General features: G+C 44.8%; 1 protein-coding gene across 5 annotated transcripts in view; it reads right to left on the bottom strand.

Annotated features, from left to right (window-relative positions):
- SERPINE1 (serpin family E member 1) overlaps positions 1 to 27181 on the bottom strand; it is a 170854-nt gene that overhangs the window by 141577 nt on the left and 2096 nt on the right. The window contains exon 2 of one of the 5 annotated variants that reach the window (XM_056570159.1): positions 25718 to 25906. In XM_056570159.1, the coding sequence (XP_056426134.1) occupies positions 25718 to 25890 (173 nt within the window). In that variant the 5' untranslated portion in view covers positions 25891 to 25906. Of the gene's footprint in view, positions 1 to 6160; positions 6286 to 6491; positions 6575 to 7008; positions 7027 to 25717; positions 25907 to 27181 lie in introns of those variants that run through there. The other 4 variants (XM_056570164.1, XM_056570161.1, XM_056570169.1 and 1 more) reach the window with 4 other exon arrangements.

The raw sequence follows: 27181 nt of genomic DNA, 5'->3' as shown, positions 1-27181 counted from the left end.
TCAGAATGATAACTAAAAGCATTCCAGAGTTATTAATGTTTAAAGTGACAGTGGTCAGATGTGCAAAAAATGGCCGAGTCCTTAAGGTGAAAAAGGGCTCAGTCCTTAAGGGGTTAATGCAAATATTTATGCAAATATTTATGCAAATATCGGCACTTCCAGACTGGACACTGATCCCGCCCTTCTTTTAGGGGAAAGATATAATCGCGCATGTTGCTTCGTGCTAAGCAATTACACAGGCAGAAAAGCAGACAGTAAATGAATACAGCAGGTCTGCTGTGAACCAAAATGTTGTGCAACAGCGGGGAACTGGCAGGAGACTGTGGGAGGAGCAAGCAGGGTGGAAGGACTGTAAGAGGTAAGGAAAAGCAATGCATTCTGGGAACTGTAATGCTGAGAGGACTTGGTAAGGGAGAGAATTACTGGAGCAGATAGGTAGGTAATGCTACATGTGAGTTGAGAATAGTCTAGGGAAGTGTAATGCGGTATGTAGTGCAGCCTAACTCCCTTGTGCAGTGTTTCTCAACAAGGCATGCTGAGAGTTGTAGTTTTGCAACAGCTGGAGGCACCCTGCTTGGAAAACACAGCCCTAGAGTAAGCCTCAGACTATTACACCTGCAAGGTATTGGAAATACCTAGGTCATCGCATCCGATACTAAATGAACACTGAAAAGAAAGTGTTGCGCTAATTGTACACCCCAAAATGAATCACAATGTTGATAAGTATGACGTCGCCCATCTTGTATGCGTCGGCCATTTTGTGTATATTCTAAGTAGGCCCAGAATAAGCAGGATTTGTTCAGTTATCGGCCATAGGCTGCACAGGTGTCCCATTGCAGGTCTTAGGACCTATAGTGCTTCAGGCCAGGCCTAGTTATCCAGGTAGCTGAGAAAACTACACTACAAGTTTCCTGTACCCTGAGATTGGACATTGCAGAGAAAGGAAATACTACAAGAAAGAAGATTAGCAGGAAGAGGCAGTAAAGTAGAAGAGGAGGAAGAAGAAGTAAGGCAAGCAGGAGAGGAGGAATTAGAGAAGAAAACCAGAAGAAAGGGAAGGAGAAGCAGAGGAAGAGCAGAAGAGAAGAAGAGAAGAAGGGGGAAGAAGAAGCAAGGCAAGCTGGAGAGGAGGAAGAAGAAGAGAAGAAAACCAGAAGAAAAGGAAAGAGAAGCGGAGGAAGAGGAAGAGCGGAAGAGGAGAAGGGGGAAGAAGAGCAAGGCAAGCAGGAGAGGAGGAAGTAGAGAAGAAAACCAGAAGAAAAGAAAGGAGAAGCAGAGGAAGAGGAAAGAGCAGAAGAGGAGAAGGGGGAAGAAGAGGCAAGGCAAGCAGAACAGAAGGAGGAAGAAGCGGAGAAGAAAACCAGAAGAAAAGGAAAGAGAAGCGGAGGAAGAGCAGAAGAGGAGAAGGGGGAAGAAGAAGCAAGGCAAGCAGGAGAGGAGGAGGAAGAAGCGGAGAAGAAAACCAGAAGAAAAGGAAAGAGAAGCGGGGGAAGAGCAGAAGAGGAGAAGGGGGAAAAAGAAGCAAGGCAAGCTGGAGAGGAGGAAGATGAGGAGAAGAAAACCAGAAGAAAAGGAAAGAGAAGCGGAGAAAGAGGAAAGAGCAGAAGAGGAGAAGGGGGAAGAAGAGCAAGAAGAAGAGCAGGAGAAAGAAGAAGAGGAGGATAAAGAAGTAGAGGAGGATGAAGAAGACAAAGATGTCTTCTGCCTCTTCTCTCCCCTTCTCCTCCCGAAGAGATGTAAAAAAAACAGGAGGAAGATGAAAACAAAACAACAAGAAAAAGGGGGAAAAAAAGCTGAAGGAAAAGAGAGGAGGATGAAACACAGGGAGGAGTGAAAAAAAAGGGAGGAAGAAGAAAACAATTCCCATAACATTGGTCTTGACTTTAAGTGAAAACGTTTCCTTGAGAATCTCCTGCAGAATGTAAGTGGTTAAGAAGTTAGACACTCTGATGTGTCATGGAGCGAGGCTCCCAGGTCCTCAGGCCTCCAGCCATGGTTGTAGTCACTTTATCAAGGCGATGAGGTGTCATGTTCTGCGCTTGTGTGTGAGAGTGGAAATCTTCTGTCACACTCGTGGCCGCGGAGAATGCTGCCTTACAGAACTCTGCCCAGATGTCAATAGGTTGGGGCCTTACACAAATATTAGGAGTAGAATAAGGAGATTGTGGACTCTGTATACCATTAATTATCTATGTAAGGAGCCTGTCAGCCAGAACCAAAGATGTCGCCCAGGACTAGAAGACCACGTCACAAGGTATCATCTGCAGTCACCGTGGCATGCACTAAAGTCAGTCTAACTACTGCAAGTCCCAGCAAGCCTGAGAGGTCCCCCTGTGTCACTGGTCACCTCCCTGGGATATTTGGCTGTGCTGCAAAGACTAAATCACCTGTCTACTGTCACGCTGAGCGCTCCAGGTCCCGCCGCTTCCCCGGAGCGCTCGTGGCGTCCCCATGTATGCACCGCTGACCGCGAGCGCTGCTTCCATGTCTCCGGTGGGGACACGATCCGAGGCACGGGACGTGCCCGCTCTTGGATCGCGCCCCGTATCTCTCACCTGCCCCGTCCTCCTGTTCAGTCCCGGCGCACGCGGCCCCGCTCTCTATGGTGCGCGCGCCGGGTCTCTCAGATTTAAAGGGCCAGTGCACCATTAATTGGTGCCTGGTCCAATTAGTCCCAAGCACTCCCTACACTATATAAACCCACTTCCCCTTCCTGTCCTTGCCGGATCTTGTTGCCTAGTGCCCTGTGAAAGCGTTTCTGTGTGTTCCATTGCCTGTGTATCCAGACCCTTGCTGTTGCCCCTGACTACGAACCGTTGCTGCCTGCCCAGACCTTCTGCTACGTCCGACCTTGCTCTTGCCTTGTCCTTGTGTACCGCGCCTGTCTCAGCTGTCAGTGAGGTTGAGTCGCTTTCGGGTGGAACGACCTGGGGGTTACCTTCCGCTGCAAGTCCATCCCGCTTTGCGGCGGGCTCTGGTGAAAACCAGTAACCCCTTAGATTCCGTTCCCCTGGTACAGCCCACGTCATCTCCTCACTGACACAGAGGATCCACCACCCGTGTCCTCTCCGCATACCAGTCCGGATCCTGACATCTACCCTCAGTAAAGCTGGTGTCTTCATTGCCCCTGCCTAACCCTGGATCAGCGGTATTACCTTCGGGTGGTTAAAGGGGTACTCCGGTGAAAAACTTTTTTTTTTTTTTTAGATCAACTGGTGCCAGAAAGTTAAACAGATTTGTAAATGACTTCTATTAAAAAAATCTTAATCCTTCCAATACTTATTAGCTGCTGAATACTACAGTGGAAATTATTTTCTGTTTGAAACACAGAGCTCTCTGCTGACATCACGAGCACAGTGCTCTCTGCTGACATCTCTGTCCATTTTAGGAACTGTGCAGAACAGCATATGTTTGCTATGGGGATTTCCTTTTATTCTGGACAGTTCCTAAAATGGACAGAGATGTCAGCAGAGAGCACTGTGCTCATGATGTCAGCAGACAGCTCTGTGTTTCAAACGGAAAATAATTTCCACTGTAGTATTCAGCAGCTAATAAGTACAGAAAGGATTAAAAAAATTTAATAGCAGTAATTTGCAAATCTGTTTAACTTCCTGGCACCAGTTGATTTAAAAAAAAAAAAAGTTTTTCACCGGAGTACCCCTTTAAACCCAAAGTACCCCTTTAAGGCTAAACCACGTCATGGCATCACGACAAGAAGGGATTAATAACATCTGGCCCTCGGGTTATAACAGCTACCCTGCACCTCACACCCCGACGCCACAATAGTAGCTATTTTCTTGTATATAGGGAGCAGTATTATAGTAGTTATATTCTTGTATATAGGAGGCAGTATTATAGTAGTTATATTCTTGTATATAGGAGCAGTATTATAGTAGTTATATTCTTGTATATAGGAGCAGTATTATAGTAGTTATATTCTTGTAAATAGGAGCAGTATTATAGTAGATATATTCTTGTATATAGGAGCAGTATTATAGTAGTTATATTCTTGTATATAGGAGGGAGTATTATAGTAGTTATATTCTTGTATATAGGAGCAGTATTATAGTAGATATATTCTTGTATATAGGAGCAGTATTATAGTAGTTATATTCTTGTATATAGGAGCAGTATTATAGTAGTTATATTCTTGTATATAGGAGTTTTATTATAGTAGTTATATTCTTGTATATAGGAACAGTATTATAGTAGTTATATTCTTGTATATAGGAGCAGTATTATAGTAGATATATTCTTGTATATAGGAGCAGTATTATAGTAGTTATATTCTTGTATATAGGAGCAGTATTATAGTAGATATATTCTTGTATATAGGAGCAGTATTATAGCAGTTATATTCTTGTATATAGGAGCAGTATTATAGCAGTTATATTCTTGTATATAGGAGCAGTATTATAGTAGTTATATTCTTGTATATAGGAGGCAGTATTATAGTAGTTATATTCTTGTATATAGGAGCAGTATTATAGTAGTTATATTCTTGTATATAGGAGGAAGTATTATAGTAGTTATATTCTTGTATATAGGAATAGTATTATAGTAGTTATATTCTTGTATATAGCAGTATTATAGTAGTTATATTCTTGTATATAGGAGCAGTATTATAGTAGTTATATTCTTGCATATAGGATCAGTATTATAGTAGTTATATTCTTGTACATAGGAGCAGTATTATATTAGTTATATTCTTGTATATAGAGAGCAGTATTATAGTAGTTATATTCTTGTATATAGGATCAGTATTATAGTAGTTATATTCTTGTATATAGGAGGCAGTATTATAGTAGTTATATTCTTGTATATAGGAGCAGTATTATATTAGTTATATTCTTGTATATAGAGAGCAGTATTATAGTAGTTATATTCTTGTATATAGGAGGTAGTGTTATAGTAGTTATATTCTTGTATATAGGAGCAGTATTATAGTAGTTATATTCTTGTATATAGGAGGTAGTGTTATAGTAGTTATATTCTTGTATATAGGAGCAGTATTATATTAGTTATATTCTTGTATATAGAGAGCAGTATTATAGTAGTTATATTCTTGTATATAGGAGCAGTATTATAGTAGTTATATTCTTGTTTATAGGAGCAGTATTATAGTAGTTATATTCTTGTATATAGGAGCAGTATTATAGTAACTGTATTATTGTACATAGGAGGCAGTATTATAGTAGTTATATTCTTGTATATAGGAGCAGTATTATAGTAGTTATATCCTTGTATATAGGAGCAGTATTATAGTAGTTATATTCTTGTATATAGGAGCAGTATTATAGTAGTTATATTCTTGTACATAGGAGCAGTATTATAGTAATTGTATTATTGTACATATGAGGCAGTATTATAGTGGCTATGTTTTTGTGTATAGGAGACAATATTCTACATAGATGTCAGTAATGTACAGTAGTAGTTATTTTTCTGTACATAGGGGGCAGCATTTATGATAGGACATAGATGAGATTAATTGTTGCATTACTTTCCATGCTGATAGGACGCTGTGTTCAGACCTGATTTGGTGGGCAGGCCTGGTGGTCTTCTCATATAAGATCATTACCTGAGATGTTACACACTCTTCTCAATGGTTCTAATAACATAGATAGACATGGTGACAACACATTGGCCCTCATTTACTATTCTAAACCCGACCTCTTTTGTCGGGGTTTTTTGGCGCATCTTTGTCTGCGCCATGTCGCAGACATCGTGCCCCAGTCTGCGACACCATGCGACATTTTTTCCCGATGGACCCGATGTGGATTCTCCCAAACCCGAAAAAGGGGCGTTACCCGACATTTCTGAGCTTTCCCACGTATTTATTAAGGTTTCCAACCCGAATTTGTTGTATTGTTGTGGATTTTTTCCCGACAGCTCAGAGGAGTTGGAAACCAAAACCAACAAAACCCACGTGCGACAAACAGGATGCGACATAATAATAAATACCAGGGGGAAAAAAGCAGTCGGGTAAGAAAGCAAGATAGACTTACAACCCGATTTTCTTAGTAAATGAGGGCCAATGTTTTCCCATGTGACCTCATGAAGTCTCCTTTGATAATTTCCTCATTTTTCCACTTCTATTGAATTCTCTCAGGTTTCCACCTTAAACGTAGCAAGGCTAGTGTGCCCTATTGTCAATGTCTACCTCGTTTTTCCAGTGAAGTCTTTTTTTTCAATAGATAGTTTGGTGCCAGAAGATCAAATAGGGCTTGTTCCCGCCTGATAAACAATGGAGATCTCTCAGAATTACAATTCTTCTTAACTTTCTGTGCAAGTGAACGAGTTCAGAGTTATAATGAGTAACAATCCTTTTACAGTAAGGTGTCCGGGTGTAGGGGAAAAATCGCTCAATAAATGCGTCAGGCCAAACATCATTCAACATCAATACAATAAAGGGAAGTGAAGTCATAGACAACAGTTGTGTGTGGAGATTTCTTAGGAAGCTTTATCTGATGGACCAAATATCAGCTACTGACCTCTAATGTCAGGGCCTCCATCCACAGAAAATGTACTCTTGGGGGGAGATTTATCAAAACCTGTTCAGAGGAAGAGTGGTGCAGTTGCCCATAGCAACCAATCAGATTGCTTCTTTCGTTTTCCACAGGCCTCTAACGAGGCCTGTGGAAAACAAAAGAAGCAATCTGATTGGTTGCTATGGGCAACTACACCACTCTTCCTCTGCACAGGTTTTGATAAATCTCCCCATTTGTCTTTACTGCATTGTATATATTGTTGTTATTATACATACAGTACATACATGAATAAGGTCTCATTGGACCCCCCCATATATAGACCCCAGTCATAAGTGTTTGTCTCCAAAGTCATCTCCAAATGTGGTTTACATTGCGGTAACTATTCCTGTCAGACACTGAACTATTATGGTGTAGTGATGTGGCCATGTATCACTTGTGCCCAAGGTGTGTATATATATATATATATATATATATATATATATATATATGAATACAAATAAAGAAACACGCTGCGACTCACCACCACTTTGCTTCGTCTTTAATGCCGCTTGTTGTACATCATGATCGGTACAGGCAATCTGAAGACATCGGGGCTGGAAGGTGGGGAGAGGAAAGTGCAGGTAGTGCGGGGAGGTTCTACGCTTGCACCACACGCAGCACTGAGGGACTGATACCTTACCTGTACCGATCTCAACATTGACCCACACTGGGATAGCAGTGCCTAGCCTTTTCTCTCACAGTATATAAATATATCTATATATATACTTTGGGCATAATCGGTATCAGCAATGACCTTGCTGATAAGCCGATAATGCCCCGCACCGCCCCCACCGCACCGGGACCGAAACACCCCCCACCCCCCCCCGACCCACCGCACCGCGTCGCACCCCCCACCGCACCGCCCCGGCCCCATTGCCTCCCCCATCCCCGGTTTTATAATTACCTGTTCCCGGTGCCCACGCTTCTTCTTGCTCCTGCTGCGTCCTGCCTTACGCTGTGCGTAGTGACGTGACGTGCGGGACGTGACGTCACCGTCAGTGCGCACAGTGACAGTTCAGGAGGACGCCACCGGAGCCAGATGTAGAGTGGACCCCGGGAACAGGTAATTCTAAAACCGGGGATGGGGGAGGCAATGGGGCCGGGCCGGGGCGGCTGGTCTGGGGGGAGGGTGGGGGTTACGGTCTCGGTGCGGTGCGGCGGGTCGGGGGGGGGGGGCGGTCACGGTGCGGCGGGTAGAGGGGGCGGTGGCGGTGATAGGTCTCAGGACCCCCAGACAGGCAGGGGGAGAGAAGCGGGTGGCGGCGGCGGTCTATGGCACCGCAAAAGCCACTGCAGTGCATTGATTTAAAGCGCCCGCTTTAAATCAATGATCTGCAGCGGTGTCATAGGGGGATAAATAGCCGATAACTTATACCGGAATATCGGTAAAAGTTATCGGCTATCGGCCCTAACCTACACCGATTATCGGTATCAGCCCTAAAAAAACGATATCGGTCGATCCCTAATATATATATATATATATATATGTGTGTGTGTGTGTGTGTTTTACAACCCACAAACCATCTGGGGCTGACCTTGGTATCTAAATAGTTAAAGGGGTTATCCACCATAAGGTGATTTTAGTAGTATGTACCTGCCAGAACTGGGTATTTCCTGCTGAATTTTGTTCTCTAAACTACACATCCCATAGTTCCATGGTTTGTAAGTATGAGGTCACTTTCCTCCCTCCCACAATAAAGCCACTCCATCCATTGAAACACACCTGTGATCCCTTTAATGCAACACACCAGTGTTTTCTGTCCAGGCTGCTTACAGCTGTTGCAAAATAATCTCTCTCCCACCCAGCGGTTGCTCCACCCATTGAAGCAGGACAGACTCCCTCTGATCACCTGACTAGTGATGTCCTGTCTCGACACACTGCAACCTGGGAAATCCCGAGACCTGAGACATTTTGTATGCTGTTAAAAATAAATATTGGGGTGAAAATCACATAAGAATTGTGAGAAAACCATCACACACAGGTACAGACACTATATTATGAACTACACTAACTTTACAGCCCCTGTAGCATAGTCACATAAAAAAATGGAGAGAAGAAGGGTAAACCACTCCCAGACAGCTCTGGCGATAGATTATTTCTTAGAGAACAAAGGTGAGGAGAGGCAGTGAAAATCCAACATGGCCAACGCTTCTTTCCACCAACATCTTGTTGGCTGGTCCTCCCGAAGTTGTTATCCAACTTTTAACTAAACTTTATGGGGGCGTTTAGACAGATGAAGAGGGTGGAGTCATGTGTGGTGACTTGGGGTGAGGGGTGAACAGGGGTGTTGCAGGATGGTGTTACTGGGTATAGATTTAACCCTTAATTGTCATGACGCCAGGGTGAGAGATTCCTCTGTATCTATATGTCCTACCGCCACCCGTCCCAAGAGCGACAGGGAGGAATAAAGGATTGTCCACAGCCAGAATTGTATTGAACTTGAAATAACTTTACTACAGCTTTTTTGCAGGACGCAATTAACAAATGTCTTTACAAGAGGACCGGAATTTAGGCTCCTCACAGGTTGGCCTTGTAGGGAATAAGCTTTGAATCCTTGCTTTACGCTGTTCCACTGAATTTAGGGGTATGTTTTAGGTTCAGAAATCACGTAGGATTTTAGGATGGAGTTGGATAAACTCACGGTTCAGTATGCAGCAGAGATTGGTCGGCTTCAGGCCTAATTTGCTTGTAGAAATACACAGAGCTCCGCTCGCTGTCATATCCCGGAGGAAAGAGAGCGATCATTGGATACAGAGCCCTTATATCTGAAGGGGCAGGCTCAAAGCTTATTGGTTCCCCAAACCTGTCAGTCTTAGTACAAAGGATTATGGATATAACACATGACCTAGTCACATGACCCGAAGGTCCTTAACCTCTAATACAACACAAATATCATTGATCACGTGACCTAAGGTCCTGTACATTACTTACACTACGTTATAATATATTACATTTATACAATTTTCATAATAATACTAGGAGGCGACTAGGGGTTATCCCACCAGGAGAGCCCTATCAGCATGAGGAACTCTGACTATGGGGACTTACAACCAAAGGTACGGGACAGAGTCCAGTACCGGGACACCACACATGTGACTGATGTGTACGGCATATAACAACTGCATATACAATGTTCTGGAGATGGAGGAGGATGAGGTAAGGGTAGTCACCATATCGCCCCTAATGGATCAATAAGGCTCTTTGCGTGTATATGAAAGTAATACTAAAGTGATAGAGTGGATGTGGATGGAGGAGGGGGTCTCGGTGGTCACGTAGCTCAATGAGGTGAGTTATCATTGGAATGTGTGGAACGTTTTGTGAGTAAAATGAGCACGTCCTCATTGTTTCCCCCACATGGCTCAGACACGAGGGGCCCAGATGTCTAATGCCTTACTAACAAACCTCCACCCTGTCATACTCCTGTCATGGTGGGTGATGAGCTGCATGCGATGAAGGGACCGCAGAACAATACGATATAATACAGACAATAACAATACAACATCATTTTATATATCAAATCCTCCTTCTATCCCTGACCAAACAACCAGAATGTTATCATTTAACTGAGGGAGATTTATCAAAACCTCAGCAAAGGAAAAGTTGACCAGTTGCCCATAGCAACCAATCAGATCACTTCTTTCACTTTTGAAAAGGCCTCTGCAAAATGAAAGCAGCGATCTGATTGGTTGCTATGGGCAACTGTAACAACCTTTAAGGGGTTGCCCCCTGTCGGGGAGTACCCGTTACTTGAACCCCCCCCCCTAAGATATAACCTTTATTGGTATGTTAAAATTATACCCCACACAAAAGTTACAAATTTCAGCGGAATTGGTATGTTGTGTAAACTTTTTAACTGTTATACACTTATTAGGGATGTAAGGGTCCAATTGAGCACTTATATATTCGTGTGCTTTATATCCGACACACGTCAGCTATTGGTACCCTGTCCCTACGCTGTAATTATCCTCTGCTGTATTAAAAACATGCGACTACTTGCCTCCCCGACGTTTCACTGAACGGATCAGCTTTGTCAAGGGTAGCGAGGCTAATTATAGCATTAGCATTAGCTTATTAATAGCATTAGCCTCGCTACCCTTGACAAAGCTGATCCGTTCAGCGAAACGTCGGGGAGGCAAGTAGTTGCTTGCTTTTAATACAGCGGAGGATAATTACAGAGCAGGGACAGGGTACCAATAGCTGACGTGTGTCGGATATAAAGCACACGAATATATAAGTGCTCAATTGGACCCTTACATCCCTAATAAGTGTATAACAGTTGAAAAGTTTACACAACATACCAATTCCGCTGGAATTTTAAACTTTTGTGTGGGGTATAATTTTAACATACCAATAAAGGTTATATTTTAGGGGGGCTCTAGTAACGGGTTCTCCCCGACAGGGGGCAACCCCTTAAAGGTTGTTATAAATTGATTTGCCCTGAAACCTCCAGGGACATTTTTTAGCTATGGGCAACTGGGAAACTTTTCCTTTGCACAGGTTTTGATAAATCTCCCCCTTTGTGTGCAAAAAATATCAAACATAAAACACTTCCCTGATACAGCCTGTTGCCCAGCAGCTGCCCCAAATGAAAACTACAACTCCCAGCATGCCCTGATACAACCTGTTGCTCAGCAGCTGCCCCAAATCAAAACTAAAACTCACAGCATGTTGGACTATATAGTAGTAATTAGTAGAGGTCAGTGTTTCCCAACCAGGGGGGCCCCCACCTGTTGAAAAACTACAGCTCCCAGCATGCCCGGACAGCCAACGGCTGTCCGGGCATGCTGGGATTTGTAGTTTTGCCACAGCTGGAGGCACTCTGTAAGTCAATGAAAAGTCGTGGCCTGTGCCCTGTATCCTCAGTAGTCTTAATAGTTAAGACTACTGAGGAAGAACTGAGACATTCGAAACACGTCTAGTCAGCAGACATAGTCTGCACAAGGATAAAATCTGTGATATCTGTCACCAGCACACTGCTCCACCAGCTTCATTAGCACTATTAGGAAGGGGGACCAGCATCATCACAACGCACTGAGAATCCACAAGGACGCGCTAACCAAGCACAGGAAACACTATCTGTTTGTTACCACCAGCTCGCTGCCTACGGAGGTTGCGATCTCAGCAGAGACCCCACCAGCAACTGGAGGTGCAAATATACAAAAGAAGGACTTCAGCCACGGACTTTATGGGTGAGGGGTACATAGTACCAAGATAGCAGCCTATTTCTCCCCAGCTCTACAGCGAAAAACCGCAGACGCACTTCCGCCAGCATATGTGGTAGCGGGGTGTGATGAGGGCAGATGTTGTTACCCTAGGGGTAGATGGTAACCCCTTGTATTCGTGATGCCAGGGCATGGTTTAGCCCAAAACCACCCAAAGGTATACCGCTGGATCCTGGGCTAGGCACGGGGGCAATAAAGACTCCGATGCCGTTACGGATAACGGTAGCTTTACTGAGGGTAGACAGATGGTAAAGTCTATACAGTTCAGCCAGGACCCAAGGAGGTGACCAGTGATGCAGAGACCTTAAGGGCTTGCTGGGACTTGTAGTAGGACTGGACAATTGAATGCAGACCACGCTGACATGACAGATGACAGGGACTGACTTGACTTGACTCATAAAGCTGTGACTTTATCTTACTTGACTTGATGGCGGCTGCAGGACTGGACTTTGAGGTCTCCAACACTCTGGACACACACACTAGGCGACTGCACTGGACCTCAGCAGAAGAGAGAGAAGCTCCACCCACTTATATGGAGGAGACCAGCAGGGAGCCCATAGGTCACTATTGGGATCACCTGGTCACTGGTACCTCCAGGGTAACAATCACATGACATATCACATGACATAACTCTTAAAGATACAAGACAATTTATAATACAATACACTGCAGAACATATGTACAGGGGGGAAACAGGTACAAGGGGCCCTGGGGACACTGAAGGAGGCTGCCTGACAGGACAGCAAGGGTACGGGGCAACACCTCCCGTACTGGGCCACCTCACATAAAACACGTACAGGTGCATAGCGCCAGCAGACTCTGTCTTTACATATGGGGACTTTGCTTTTTCTTACCTACAGGAACCGCAGGACTTTCTTTTTAATCTATTTGGAGCCATTTTATATGCAGTGCCTAGCACTATATAGTTTTTATATGGTATATGTATTTATAGTGTGAAAGATTGACAGGAAAGCAGAGCGCCAGGGCCCAGCACTCTCCCCTAGATTTATTCTAATGTTATCATTGTTATTTTATTAAGACTAATAAACTCTTTACATTATCTACTGAGCCTCCTCTCACCCTTCATCTTATTGCAAACTTTATATCTACCCTGCAGACTATCACATCCTCGACTCTGCAGAACATCGCCACTGCTTATGCTGAAGTACAGCACAACTCAATCTGTTAAATCATTTTCCAATTTTCTCTCCCTTTTCTATCTGCAGATTATTACCTCTATCTGCAGATCATTACCACTTCTATCATTCCTACCATTAGCAGCGCCTTTCTGTTGCAATTCCCACACCATTTATTACATTCATTATATTTATTCATGTGACCTTGTGAACCTTGAGAACCGATCAATACTTTATGTTATTTTTATTTATCAATCCTTTTCAGGGGTGTGATTAGGGATCTCCCCCAGATTGTAATTCTCGGTCCAACCACTAGATGGAGCACACCTCATCTACTATTTCTTTCATTAAAAAAAAAATATATATATATATATATATTTTTTTTTTTTTCATAAATGTTTGCCTTTCGTTTTTTGCACCTGATGCATCAATTCTGTGAATTTCTAAAATGATCTTAAACCCCCCCGAGCATATGTGACCTGCGTCTCCAAATAATCTGTTCTCCTCCAGCAGGAGATCCCCTGCCAGGCCCAGCATCAGCCGTCTGTCTCCTCCGTGTGTAAATGCTCTGAGTCAGTACCAGCCTGCCCCTTGGCAGAGGAGAGTTATGATGCATCAGGGTCTATTCTGGGCACAGACTGACACTTTTCTACTTCTAGCTCATCAGACATCATGTTATCAGTCCTGGGTGATGATAATAGACTCTTACAGGGACACTTGTGTCACATTCAGTATTAACATGATTGACGCCATAATTCCTAAATTACATGGATAGGATCCATTATAAAAAGCAGTGTTTCCCAACAGGGGGCCTCCAACCAGGGTGCCTCCAACAAGGGGGCCTCCAACCAGGGTGCCTCCTACAAGGGGAGCCTCTAACCAGGGTGCCTCCTACAAGGGGGGCCCCATCCAGTGTGCCTCCAACAAGGGGGCCTCCAACCAGGGTGCCTCCAACAAGGGGGCCTCCAACCAGGGTGCCTCCAACAAGGGGGCATCCAACAAGGGGAGCCTCCAACCAGGGTGCCTCCAACAATGGCGCCTCCAACCAGGGTGCCTCCTACAAGGGGGGCCCCATCCAGTGTGCCTCCAACAAGGGGGCTTCCAACCAGGGTGCCTCCAACAAGGGGGCATTCAACAAGGGGAGCCTCCAACCAGGGTGTCTCCAACAAGGGGGCCTCCAACAAGGGTGCCTCCTACAAGGGGGGCCCCATCCAGTGTGCCTCCAACAAGGGGGCCTCCAACCAGGGTGCCCCCAACAAGGGAGCATCCAACAAGGGGAGCCTCCAACCAGGGTGTCTCCAACAAGGGGACCTCCAACCAGTGTGCCTCCAACAAGGGGGGCCCCATCCAGTGTGCCTCCAACAAGGGGGCATCCAACAAGGGGGCCTCCAACCAGGGTGCCTCCAACAAGGGGGCATCCAACAAGGGGAACCTCCAACCAGGGTGCCTCCAACAAGGGTCCTCCAAGCAGTGTGCCTCCAACAAGGGAGGACCCAATCAGTGTGCCTCCAACAAGGGGGCCTCCAACCAGTGTGCATCCAACAAGGGGTGCCCCAACTAGGGTGCCTCCAACAAGGAGGCCTCCAACAAGGGGGGGCCACAACCAGTGTGCCTCCAACAAAGGGGCTTCCAACAAGGGATGCCCCAGCTAGGGTGCCTCCAACAAGGGGGCCTCCAACCAGGGTGCATCCAACAAAGTGTCCCAACCAGGGTGCCTCCAATCAGGATGCCTCCAATCAGGGTGCCTCCATCAAGGGGGCCTCCAATCAGGGTGCCTCCAATCAGGGTGCCTCCAACAAGGGGGCCTCCAACAAGTGGGGGCCCAACCAAGGTGGCACCAGCCCTACTAGTTTCCATATTATGGCAAAACTCGATTCAGTGTCCATAATATAATATCCCCAGCCATAGTGACTGTATGATCGTACTCCCCATAGAGCGCCAATAAAGAACCGTCCCAGTATTTGTATTCCAGCTACAAGATGTTGTGTGGCTGGAGAACTCTATTGTGCTCTTTATCGCCCCCTGCTGAGCAATACCTTTTTTGTATGACCTAATAAGAGGGTGGTGGAGGGTCTCCCCTTAAAAGACACAGTCATGGACCATATTGGTTAATAAATAAGGGCACAACACCTACCTACAGCCAACGGCTGTCCGGGCATGCTGAGAGTTGTAGTTTTGCAACATCTGGAGGCCCACAGTTTTGAGACCACTGTTGTACTTGGAGAAAACACTGTAGAAGGTTACAATAAATTACTAGTGTTATGCCGCCATCTACTGGTGCTCAATGCAGCTTTTTAGTTCTCCGCAGGGCTCTGCGGTTTTGAGTTGGAGAAAGGGTTAAGCCATTTTTTTTTTATTTCGGTAATACAGCAGCGCCCCTGCTGGTCACAGGATGACTTTGACCGTGTTTGTATAATAGGAGCAATATGCAAAGTTTAACCTGTTAGTGGACAGAGCTCTACATAGCGATAATGCACCAGCTCTGGGACCCTGACCTATCAAGAGAATGAGGGTCTTGTGACCACAGTTTACTGGATCCAGGCTACCACATTCTCCATACGCTTTTATGAGTGATGTGTCTGCACTTAAAAGGGGTATTCTGGGATTTTTTATTATTTATTTCACTATACTACAGGGGCTGTAAAGTTAGTGTAGTTCATAATATAGTGTCTGTACCTGTGTTTTATTGTGGTCTCCCAAATTACCAGCAGACAAAATGATGTTGTCTCACATTTTCCCAGGTTGCAGTGCAGCACGAGATGTTACATCACTAGTCAGGTGTTCAGACAAGCTGTCTTTGCTTCAGTGGGTGGGAGATCATTCTGCAAGAATTTGCAACAGCTGGAGGCACCCTGGTCAGAAAACACTGGTCTATTGCATGGAAGGGATCACAGGTGTGTTTCAATGGGTCGGGTGACTGATAAGTGCGAAGGAGAAAAGTGACCTCACACTTACAAACAAGGAATCATGGGACTTTTAGTTTGAGAGACCGAACTTCAACAGGAAATACCAGTTCACAAAAAGATAGCCTCAGCATTATGGTAATCTCACAACATAGCCATTTCACCCCAAGACAAGTGCAGATCCTTCTTAAGCCTGTACATTACTGTCTGGCAGGTAAGTACTAAAATCACTTTATGGTGGAGAACCCCTTTAACCACAGCTCACTCCATTAAAGGGGTATTCCAGGAAAAACTTATATATATATATATATCAACTGGCTCCAGAAAGTTAAACAGATCTGTAAATTACTTCCATTAACAAATCTTAATCCTTTCAATAATTATCAGCTGCTGAAGTTGAGTTGTTGTTTTCTGTCTTGCAACAGTGCTCTCTGCTGACATCTCTGCTTGTCTTGGGAACTGAACAGAGTAGAAGAGGTTTGCTATGGGGATTTGCTTCTAAACTGGACGGTTGTGGAGACACGTGTCATCAGAGAACACTTAGACAGAAAACAACAACTCAACTTCATCAGCTCATAAGTATTGAAAGGATTAAGATTTTTTTAATAGAAGTAATTTACCAATCTGTTTAACTTTCTGGAGCCAGTTGATATATATATTTAAAAAAAAAAGTTTTTTCCTGGATAACCCCTTTAACCGCTTAAGGACTCAGGGTTTTTCCGTTTTTGCACTTTCGTTTTTTCCTCCTTACCTTTTAAAAATCATAACCCTTTCAATTTTCCACCTAAAAATCCATATTATGGCTTATTTTTTGCGTCGCCAATTCTACTTTGCAGTGACATTAGTCATTTTACCCAAAAATGCACGGCGAAACGGAAAAAAAAATCATTGTGCGACAAAATCGAAAAAAAAAACGCCATTTTGTAACTTTTGGGGGCTTTCGTTTCTACACAGTGTATATTTCGGTAAAAATTACACCTTATCATTATTCTGTAGGTCCATACGGTTAAAATGATCCCCTACTTATATAGGTTTGATTTTGTCGTACTTCTGGAAAAAATCATAACTACATGCAGGAAAATTTATACGTTTAAAAATGTCATCTTCTGACCCCTATAACTTTTTTATTTTTCCACGTATGGGGCGGTATGAGGGCTCATTTTTTGCGCCGTGATCTGAAGTTTTTATCGGTATGATTTTTGTTTTGATCGGACTTTTTTATCACTTTTTATTCATTTTTTAATTATATAAAAAGTGACCAAAATACGCTTTTTTGGACTTTGGAATTTTTTTGCGCGTACGCCATTGACCGTACGGCTTAATTAATGATATATTTTTATAGTTCGGACATTTATGCATGCGGCGATACCACATATGTTTATTTTTTATTTTTTTTACACTGTTTTATTTTTTTTATGGGAAAAGGGGGGTGATTCAAACTTTTATTAGGGAAGGGGTTAAATGACCTTTATTAACACTTTTTTTTTACATTTCTTTTGCAGTGTTATAGGTCCCATAGGGACCTATAACACTGCACACACTGATCTCTTATACTGATCATTGTTATCCCATAGGGACCTATAACACTGCACACACTGATCTCTTATACTGATCATTGTTACCCCATAGGGACCTATAACACTGCACACACTGATCTCTTACACTGATCATTGTTATCCCATAGGGACCTATAACACTGCACACACTGATCTCTAATGCTGATCACTGGCGTGCATTAACACGCCTGTGATCAGCATTATCGGCGCTTAACTGCTCCTGCCTGGATCTCAGGCACGGAGCAGTCATTCGTCGATCGGACACCGGGGAGGCAGGTAAGAGCCCTCCAGGTGTCCGATCAGCTGTTCAGGACGCCGCGATTTCACCGCGGCGGTCCCGAACAGCCCGACTGAGCAGCCGGGTCACTTTCACTTTCACTTTAGAAGCGGCGGTCAGCTTTGACCGCCGCTTCTAAAGGGTTAATACCGCACATCGCCGCGATCGTCGATGTGTGGTATTAGCCGCGGGTCCCGGCCGTTGATTAGCGCCGGGACCGACGCGATATGATGCGGGATCGCGGCGCGATCCCGCTTCATATCGCGGGAGCCGGCGCAGGACGTAAATATACGTCCTGCGTCGTTAAGGGGTTAAAGTCTATGGAAAGGGGAAGGAGGATAGACATAAAAGTTCACAATGAGCCGCCATATTTATAGAATGCCTCAGTGAGGCGCTGTGTTCCCCCCTTAAAGCAATGAGCTTTGAGCAAATCAATTTGAATAGGATTCAGTCTAAATTTCGATGACCTTTTTGTGATTCATTTCGATCACCAAAGACAGCTCCTGCTCCTCTACGCTGAGCGGCCTGAAGATGTTGAAGGCATCTCAGCTCACTGCAATCAGCACCCAATCCTTCCAAGGTGTTCTGCCGCTCAGTGCACTGTACAGAAGCAGGGACACCTGTCGATGAAAGCAGTCCCTGCTCCTGTACACACTTTGCTTGATTAATTTCAGGGCACTTTTAAATTGGGATCTGAATCCAAAACGACTGACAGTCTAATATGCCGAATCGGACCCATAAAAATTCTGCATTTGACAGTATAAAGAGTGCCTCTTTGTAAACAATGCAGGACCAGAGGGACCCATAGCGGAGTACATACAACAAAGAACCATGACACGTCCATGTGCATGAGGCATTAGGGCAGTGTTTCCCAATCTTGTTCAGTTCTGGACACACCACCACAAGGCACAAAGACCCCTTCCCCCATGCAGTTTGCCCCTGTAGGTAGTTTTCCACCTGAATATAGGACCCCCGTGGATAGTTTGCTCCCCGGATTTAGGATTCCTATGTATGTAGTTTGTCCCCCTGTATAGGACCCTCCTGTAGGTAGTTTGCCCTCCAGATATAGGATTCTCTTGTATGTAGTTTGCTACCTGTATGGATGACTCCCCTGTAGGTAGTTTGACCCCTGATGCATCACTAGAGGCTGGAAGCCCCTGGGGACCTCTCAGCTCGGATGCACCAGGACCCCTGTGGGGGCGCTATGCCATAGGGGTTGTAGCGTGTCGGGTCACCATCTTTCCCACTGGACTGCCATGACACACCTGGTCGGCCTCACGGCACACTGTCCGGAAACCATTGCGCTAGCGGAACAGAAAAATACACAGTTTCACAAGTGAAAAATAAAGCTTATTTAATAAAAGTAGACAAATCCAAAAAAATACAAGAACACTTTTTTTTCCCAGCACTTTTGAGTGGAAATGGTCAGAATGTAGTCAATATTAAGTCACTGAGCCCCTCGGCAGTATGGTGGGCTAGGTATTGGCATTACTTTTTTCACAGTTTGTAGATGTATAGTGCAAAGTGGGGCAGAAGACGAGATGCAAACTTAGCCTGAAGGACTTTTTACACGGGCCAACAGGCTCCCGATAACAGACACCAATAGTCGAGGCAGGTAAGTACTAAAATCACCTTATGGTGGACAAACCCATTAACAGTGTCATACGGTGTCCAAACAACAGAAGGAGATCTCATTGGGCTTCACCAGGATTCAAAAAACATGTCTTCATTCATCCACAAAAAGCCCAACCCCAGTCTCCTACAGATCTCCATCTTAACGTGTCCTATGGACCGGACTCATATCTCCGTAGACCAATATATTGTAGCACACGGAGGACGTCTATAGCCTGAAATAGAAAGAAACCAAAAAGGTCAGCCATTTCTTCTGAGTCTTGGCCCTCACAAGTTGTCTCCAAGACTGGTTATTACTATCACATCCGAGATCCTATCCATGGTCACCATGTGGTCAGTGACTAAAGGAGAGGTGACTCTTTAATTAGGAAAGTTAGGCAGACGCCTAAGGTCTCGCTCTTGTGGGGGCCTAGTTGCAGCCTCATTCAACCCACCAAAACAATGTAAAATGAATAGGGATGCATATAAAATGCAATTTATATAGTTAATTTTTACTATCGCTTGCCTCTCCTTTGTATTCACGAGTGGCAGTGAGGGCCTCATGTTCGAGTTTCTCCGAAGGCCTCACAAAGTCCAGAGCCGCCTCTTGGCTAAAGACAAGAAGAGCTGAATATGTTGAACTTTTATGTCCTTGTAGTCCGTAAGCTGTAACTTTCTTTTTTTCTAGGGGGTTTCTTTTTAGTTGTGGTTTTGCAACAAAAAAAAAATAAAATATCCAGCATGAAGGTCAAATATATTCTAAAAAGCGAGTGTGGTTTGAGGGCCATGGCTTCACACGGGTTGTGATTTGCCACTTCGATCTAGGAGCCCAAGGTAAACATTGACTTGGACATTCGCCTAGATCAGTGTTTTCCAACTAGGGTGGGTGCCTCCAGCTGTTGCACAACTACAACTCCCAGCAGTCTGGTAGCAACAGCTGGAGGCACCCTGGTTGGGAAACACTGGCCTAAACTGAGGCAGTGTGCACATGTCCAGCCCCTGAATGTCAACGCCAAAGGCTCTCTTGCCTAATGGAATCCTCTGCTGCTGATGGTCCTAGGACTGGTTGGGCCAGGAGGAGTATCCTATTCAAACAGGAAGTAATCTGACAAAATTTCTGGTACTGTCGTGGTGTCGGACGGGGTAATGTGTAATTAACCTTATCGTGATGCCAGGGCATGGTTGACCTATACACCACCCGAGGTAGGTCAGCTAAACCTGTGCCAGGCAGGGGGCAAAATAATCACTCCAACGCAAGGTTTACGGTTAACTGGCTTGCCTTACTGAGGTTGGAAAGATGGTACAATCCGTTATAGCTCAGATTAGAGGGAAGGAGTTACAGGGTGTACTTAGGGAAGTTTATCGGCTAATTGCGCTGTATATTACTAATTCAGGCCACGCTATACTTTAGAGACTTGGACTTGACTAACTTGCTGGACTTGACTTGGATAATATCCCCAAGACTGTAGGCTTACCGCAAGGCTTTGACTTTCACCTGGGTAGTGGGGTTAACTGGTAGTAGATGCGTGGTTACTGGACTAGGCCTCAGGCCTTCTTTCAGATCCACCTCACAGACAGACTTCACTCCTCACCAAATTGTACTTCAGCAAAGACTCAAGAGAGAGAGAGAGAGCTGAACTCTGACCTCACTATATAATGGAGGAATTTAGAGAGATCCCATTGGCCGAATAAGTCACATGTTCACCACTGCAAACTCCCCTTAACAACAAGAAATTTAAGGAAACAAGTGCATAGATAATAAAAATACATTAACCCTTATGTAACAATACATTAGACTATGAATTATAGAGAGTTCTGAGGAGAGGGGGCCCATGATGGACATTGAAGCAGCATCTGCCACACAGGATGGGCAGGAGTACAGAAAAACATGTGATTCTGTTCTGGGTCACCACACAATTGTAAGCAGCTTTGCTTTTATCTGAATGGCCTCCCAATATAGATACCAGTTGGGTCGACGGTGTACCCATCTGATGGCAATTCCAAACACACATGGAATAGCCTTCACCAAACTTATCTTCAGACAAAAGGGTTCCTCATTGACTCCACTTGACTGACCACTTGACTCCAATTAACGGCCATGCTAATTTGCATAATTAATTATATATGCGTGACATCACTGGATACACAACTGCGGGGGGAAGTTCTGTCCTAATGTGACCCCTATAACTTTTTTATTTCTCCTTATACGCGCCTGCAGGGCCGGATCATCATTGGCGCTCATGGAGAGCCTGCTCTGGGCCCCGGGCCCGCAGGGGACCCCTGTCACATTCTGGACATCCCTGTGTCCCAAAAAATCTTTACAGGACACAAGGGTGTCCCGGCGGTTACCTCTTTGCGGCAGCCCCCGCGTTATCTTTAAAAAAGCAGGGGCCACCGGGAAGTAGCACACGCAGGGACGTCACTGACGTCCCGTGCGTGCGCCCATAGAAGAGCGGAGCATCGAGGAGGACGCGCGCGCATGGTAAGTGACCAGCGGCACGTCATCTTCAGTGTTCCAACCTCCGCTCCTTCGGTCTCGGTGGAGCGGTGGTCGGAATACTGAAGTGGGACAGTAAACAGGCATACAGCCTCTAGCCATACACTGTATATGGCTGAAGGCTGTATGTCTGTGGGGGAACTGTACTGCACCTAATGTGGGGGAATTATACTACACCTAATGTGGAGGAACTATACTGCGTCTAATGTGGAGGAACTATACTGTGCCTAATGTGGGGAGCTATACTGCACCTAATGTGGATGAACTATACAGCACCTAATGTGGGGGAACTGTACTGCACCTAATGTGGGGGAACTGTACTGCACCCAAATGTGGGGGAACTGTACTGCACCAAATGTGGATGAACTATACAGCACCTAATGTGGGGGAACTGTACTGCACCTAATGTGGGGGAACTGTACTGCACCTAATGTGGGGCAACTATACTGCACCTAATGTGGGGCAACTATACTGCACCTAATGTGGGGCAACTATACTGCACCTAATGTGGGGGGGAACTATACTGCACCTAATGTGGGGGGGAACTGTACTGCACCTAATGTGGGGGGGAACTGTACTGCACCTAATGTGGGGGGGAACTGTACTGCACCTAATGTGGGGGGGAACTGTACTGCACCTAATGTGGGGGGGAACTGTACTGCACCTAATGTGGGGGGAACTGTACTGCACCTAATGTGGGGGGAACTGTACTGCACCTAATGTGGGGGGAACTGTACTGCACCTAATGTGGGGGGAACTGTACTGCACCTAATGTGGAGGAACTGTACTGCACCTAATGTGGGGAGAACTATACTGCACCTAATGTGGAGGAACTGTATTGCACCAAATGTGGGGGAATTATACTGCACCTAATGTGGGGGAATTATACTGCACCTAATGTGGGGGAACTGTACTGCCAACCTAATGTGCGGGGACTTATACTGCCAACCTAATCTTGGGGAACTACAACCTAATGTGGGGGAACTATACAGCCAACCTAATGTGGGGGAACTATACTGCACCTAATGTGGGGGAACTGGGGGGGGGGGGCATCATAATGAAGTGCTCAGTCTTCCAGGCAGCCTTAATCTGGCCCTGCGCGTCTGTATGAGGGCTCATTTTTTTTGCAGCCTGATCTGTAGTTTTTAACACTACCATTTTTGTTTTGATGTGATTTTATTTATTTTTTATTAAATTCAGGAGTTGCAGTGAGTTACTCACTACAACTCCCAGCATGCACTGATACAACCTGTGGCTCAGTAGCTGCCACAAACGAAAACTACAACTAGTAGTATATAGTGTTGAGCATGAATATTCGTAATGCTAATTTTTATCGTTAATATCGTATCTTCGCGATTTCGCAAATATTTCAAATATAGTGCTATATATTCGTAATGACGAATATTCGTTTTTTTGGGGGAGGGTTTCACATGCAAATTTGTATGCAAATTTTCGCATGGAAAAAAAAGTGAACGAACATAGCGAATATGCGAATTTCGCGAACATAGGACGAATAATCATCAATATTTTTGCGTAAATCGCGAATTCGAATATGGCCCCTGCCACTCATCACTAGTAGTATATAGTGTAGGTCAATGTCCTCTAACCAGTGATGCCTTCAGCTGTTGCAAAACTACAACTCCCAGCATGCCCGGACAGCCAACGGCTGTCCGGGCACGCTGGGAGTTGTAGTTTTGCAACCGCTGGAGGCACTCTGGTTGGGAAACACTGATATAGTATATGGTGCAAAATTTCGGGAGATGGAGTATTAGTTGGATAAATGCAATTTAATGGCCAGTATTTTTAATATAAAAATACCGGCAGGGTGGCCAAATTACCGGCTGTGCCGGTAAAATACTGGCCAGGTGGCAACCTTACCTACTAGCAGCGAATACTGGATCGGATATGCTAAAATACAACATCACAAGGTTGACCTGGATATGGTCAGTTCAAAGAGGTGTCCCCCAAAGTCAACTTAGTGTGTAGAAGTACACATTACCTTGACATCTTTTGCCCGACACCAGCTCATACATTATCCTAAACTTGGGATGGGGGGGGGGGGAATTCCCGGCCCCCCTACACGTCTCTCTCTATTTTCTCCACTCCAGATGGGAAGTCTTATCTGTTACAAATGGTTCCATCTACCTATTCACATCGGCCACAGAAGGAACTATGAGGAGGAGACTGTATAAAGTCATTACTATGTTGTCTCCTCCCCTTTCTAAATAGGTGGTAAAACAGTATTGGCGGGCAGTGGGAAAAAGTGGCCAGTCCTTACTTAAAGAGGACCTGTCACCAAATAAAACTTTTAATATAGCGTTCCTTGTGTAATTAGCAGACACTTTCCTGTTCACTTGCTTTAAAAATTATTAACATAAATATGTTTAAAATATAATAGAAAAAACGGCCACTAAGTGGCTCTGTTCTGTTCCCTGCCACAATTAATACAGGGAGTTTGGTCTCCTCCCGGCTTGGCAGGAGTCCAAACTCAGGAAGTGTTTCTCTGCAGTGAGCTTGATTGACAGCTGCACAGAGCCTCACTGAAAGATGCACAGAGCCTCACTGGAACATGCATAGAGCCTCACTGAAAGATGCACAGAGCCTCACTGAAAGATGCACAGAGCCTCACTGAAAGATGCATAGAGCCTCACTGAAAGATGCATGGAGCCTCACTGAAAGATGCTTAGAGCCTCACTGAAAGATGCTTAGAGCCTCACTGAAAGATGCATAGAGCCTCACTGAAAGATGCATAGAGCCTCACTGAAAGATGCATAGAGCCTCACTGAAAGATGCATAGAGCCTCACTGAAAGATGCATAGAGCCTCACTGGAACATGCATAGAGCCTCACTGGAACATGCATAGAGCCTCACTGGAATATGCATAGAGCCTCACTGAAACATGCATAGAGCCTCAGTGAAACATGCATAGAGCCTCACTGAAACATGCACAGAGCCTCACTGAAAGATGAATAGAGCCTCACTGAAAGATGCATAGAGCCTCACTGAAAGATGCATAGAGCCTCACTGAAAGATGCATAGAGCCTCACAAACATGCATAGAGCCTCACTTAAAGATGCATAGAGCCTCACAAACATGCATAGAGCCTCACTGAAAGATGCACAGAGCCTGAGGTCTTCTATTCATCACAATGCTGCAACAATGTGAGGGCGGAAGTGGTCCCCCAGCAGGCTTCAGGGATGTCATGCCTGCTGGGAAACGCCCACTTTCTCCTGCTGGGAGATTGCACTATGCGAGTCAAAATAAAGGTAAGATGGGTGAGGAGTGTTAGGAGTAGTTAGGGAACATAGCCTGAGATAGTTTAGAAACGTTTTATTTGGTGACAGGTACTTTTTAATAGTGGTGTTATGTCCAGGTACAGCTTCTCCACGGTTCTGCAAACCAGCAGTGATTTAAACAATTGAATCCAGCAAGGTAAATATGTGAATTGGCACTAGTACAATAAACACATATATAGTATGAATATAGGGCTGCGAACTGAGAGGTGCAGTCACTTTAAATCCTGCACACCTACAAGGTGTGGACTGGAGAGAACAAAAAATGTCTGCAGGTGCTCACGTTGAAAACCATATGGGTATAAACATAACAAGAATAAAGTAAATAAATTAGCCCCGATCTTCCATAGCGGGGAGGCGGTAGATGGAATGGGGAGAGTCTCAGATGCCGGCGTCTGAGACTCCCCCATACCATCTACCGCCTCCTTGCTATGGAAGACCGGGACTGATGCCGACCTTCTTGCCTTGGATATAGGTCATAGTGTGAGTGCTCCATTATTTACTTTCTTCTTGTTAGATTTAAACAATTGGTTTGCAGAAATTGGGGAGAACCAGCTGGATCCCACCCCGGTCCACTGACCTCCAACACTTGAGTAGACTTCTACTACATCTATACAGAGGGGTTCACTGAACACTTTTTTTCTTTTCTAGAGAGTTCCCTATATGGTACAAAAGGCAGAACATAGTAACTTACCTAATATATGAGACCACTTTAGTAGGCAGGACAACCTTATTCTTTATCCTTTTCACTATCCGCAAGACAACAAAGATGAGGAGTACGATAGCTATGATGGCTCCCGTGGACGTTACATATAGGTTGGGCCTGAGTATTCTCATTGAACAGTCAGGTGATATGTACATGTACATGTCTGTTCTCGGACACCTATGGACGTAAGCAGTATTGGCTTAAAACATTTGGAAGACCCCATATAGGATCTTTATATACTGGGTGGGCCATTTATATGGATACACCTTAATAAAATGGGAATGGTTGGTGATATTAACTTCCTGTTTGTGGCACATTAGTATATGTGAGGGGGGGGGGGGGACTTTTCAAGATGGGTGGTGACCATGGCGGCCATTTTGAAGTTGGCCATTTTGAATCCAACTTTTGTTTTTTCATTAGGAAGAGGGTCATGTGACACATCAAACTTATTGGGAATTTCACAAGAAAAACAATGATGTACTTGGTTTTAACGTAACTTTATTCTTTCATTAGTTATTTACAAGTTTCTGACCACTTATAAAATGTGTTCAATGTGCTGCCCATTGTGTTGGATTATCAATGCAACCCTCTTCTCTATATACTGCTATATACTACTATATACACCGCAGGAGAAATGCTAGCACAGGCTTCCAGTATCCGTATACACTGCTATTTACTACTATATACACCGCAGGAGAAATACTAGCACAGGCTTCCAGTATCTGTAGTTTCTGGTGCTGCATATCTTGTATCTTCACAGCATAGACAATTTCCTTCAGATGACCCCAAAGATAAAGGTCTAAGGGGGTCTTATCGCGAGACCTTGGGGGCCATTCAACTGGCCCACGACAACCAATCCACTTTCCAGGAAACTGTTCATCAAGGAATGCTCGGACCTGACACCCATAATGTGGTGGTGCGCCACCTTGCTGGAAAAACTCAGGGAACGTGCAGCTTCAGTGCATAAAGAGGGAAACATCAAGTGGATTGGTCATCGTGGGCCAGTTGAATGGACCCCAAGGTCTCCCGATCTGACCCCCTTAGACTTTTATCTTTGGGGTCATCTGAAGGCAATTGTCTATGCTGTGAAGATACGAGATGTGCAGCACCTGAAACTACGGATACTGGAAGCCTGTGCTAGCATTTCTCCTGCGGTGTATATAGCAGTGTATACGGATACTGGAAGCCTGTGCTAGCATTTCTCCTGCGGTGTATATAGTAGTATATAGCAGTGCATACGGATACTGGAAGCCTGTGCTAGCATTTCTCCTGCGGTGTATATAGCAGTAGCAGTGTATGCGGATACTGGAAGCCTGTGCTAGCATTTCTCCTGCGGTGTATATAGTAGTATATAGCAGTGTATATGGATACTGGAAGCCTGTGCTAGCATTTCTCCTGCGGTGTTGCTATGGATGTGTGAAGAGTTGGAGAAGAGGGTTGCATTGACAATCC

Source organism: Hyla sarda, chromosome 4 (genome assembly GCF_029499605.1).
Source record: "Hyla sarda isolate aHylSar1 chromosome 4, aHylSar1.hap1, whole genome shotgun sequence".
NCBI classification, from domain to species: Eukaryota; Metazoa; Chordata; class Amphibia; order Anura; family Hylidae; genus Hyla; species Hyla sarda.
The sequence above is the reverse complement of the archived record's forward strand: the minus strand, read 5'-3'. Positions and strand labels throughout refer to the sequence as shown.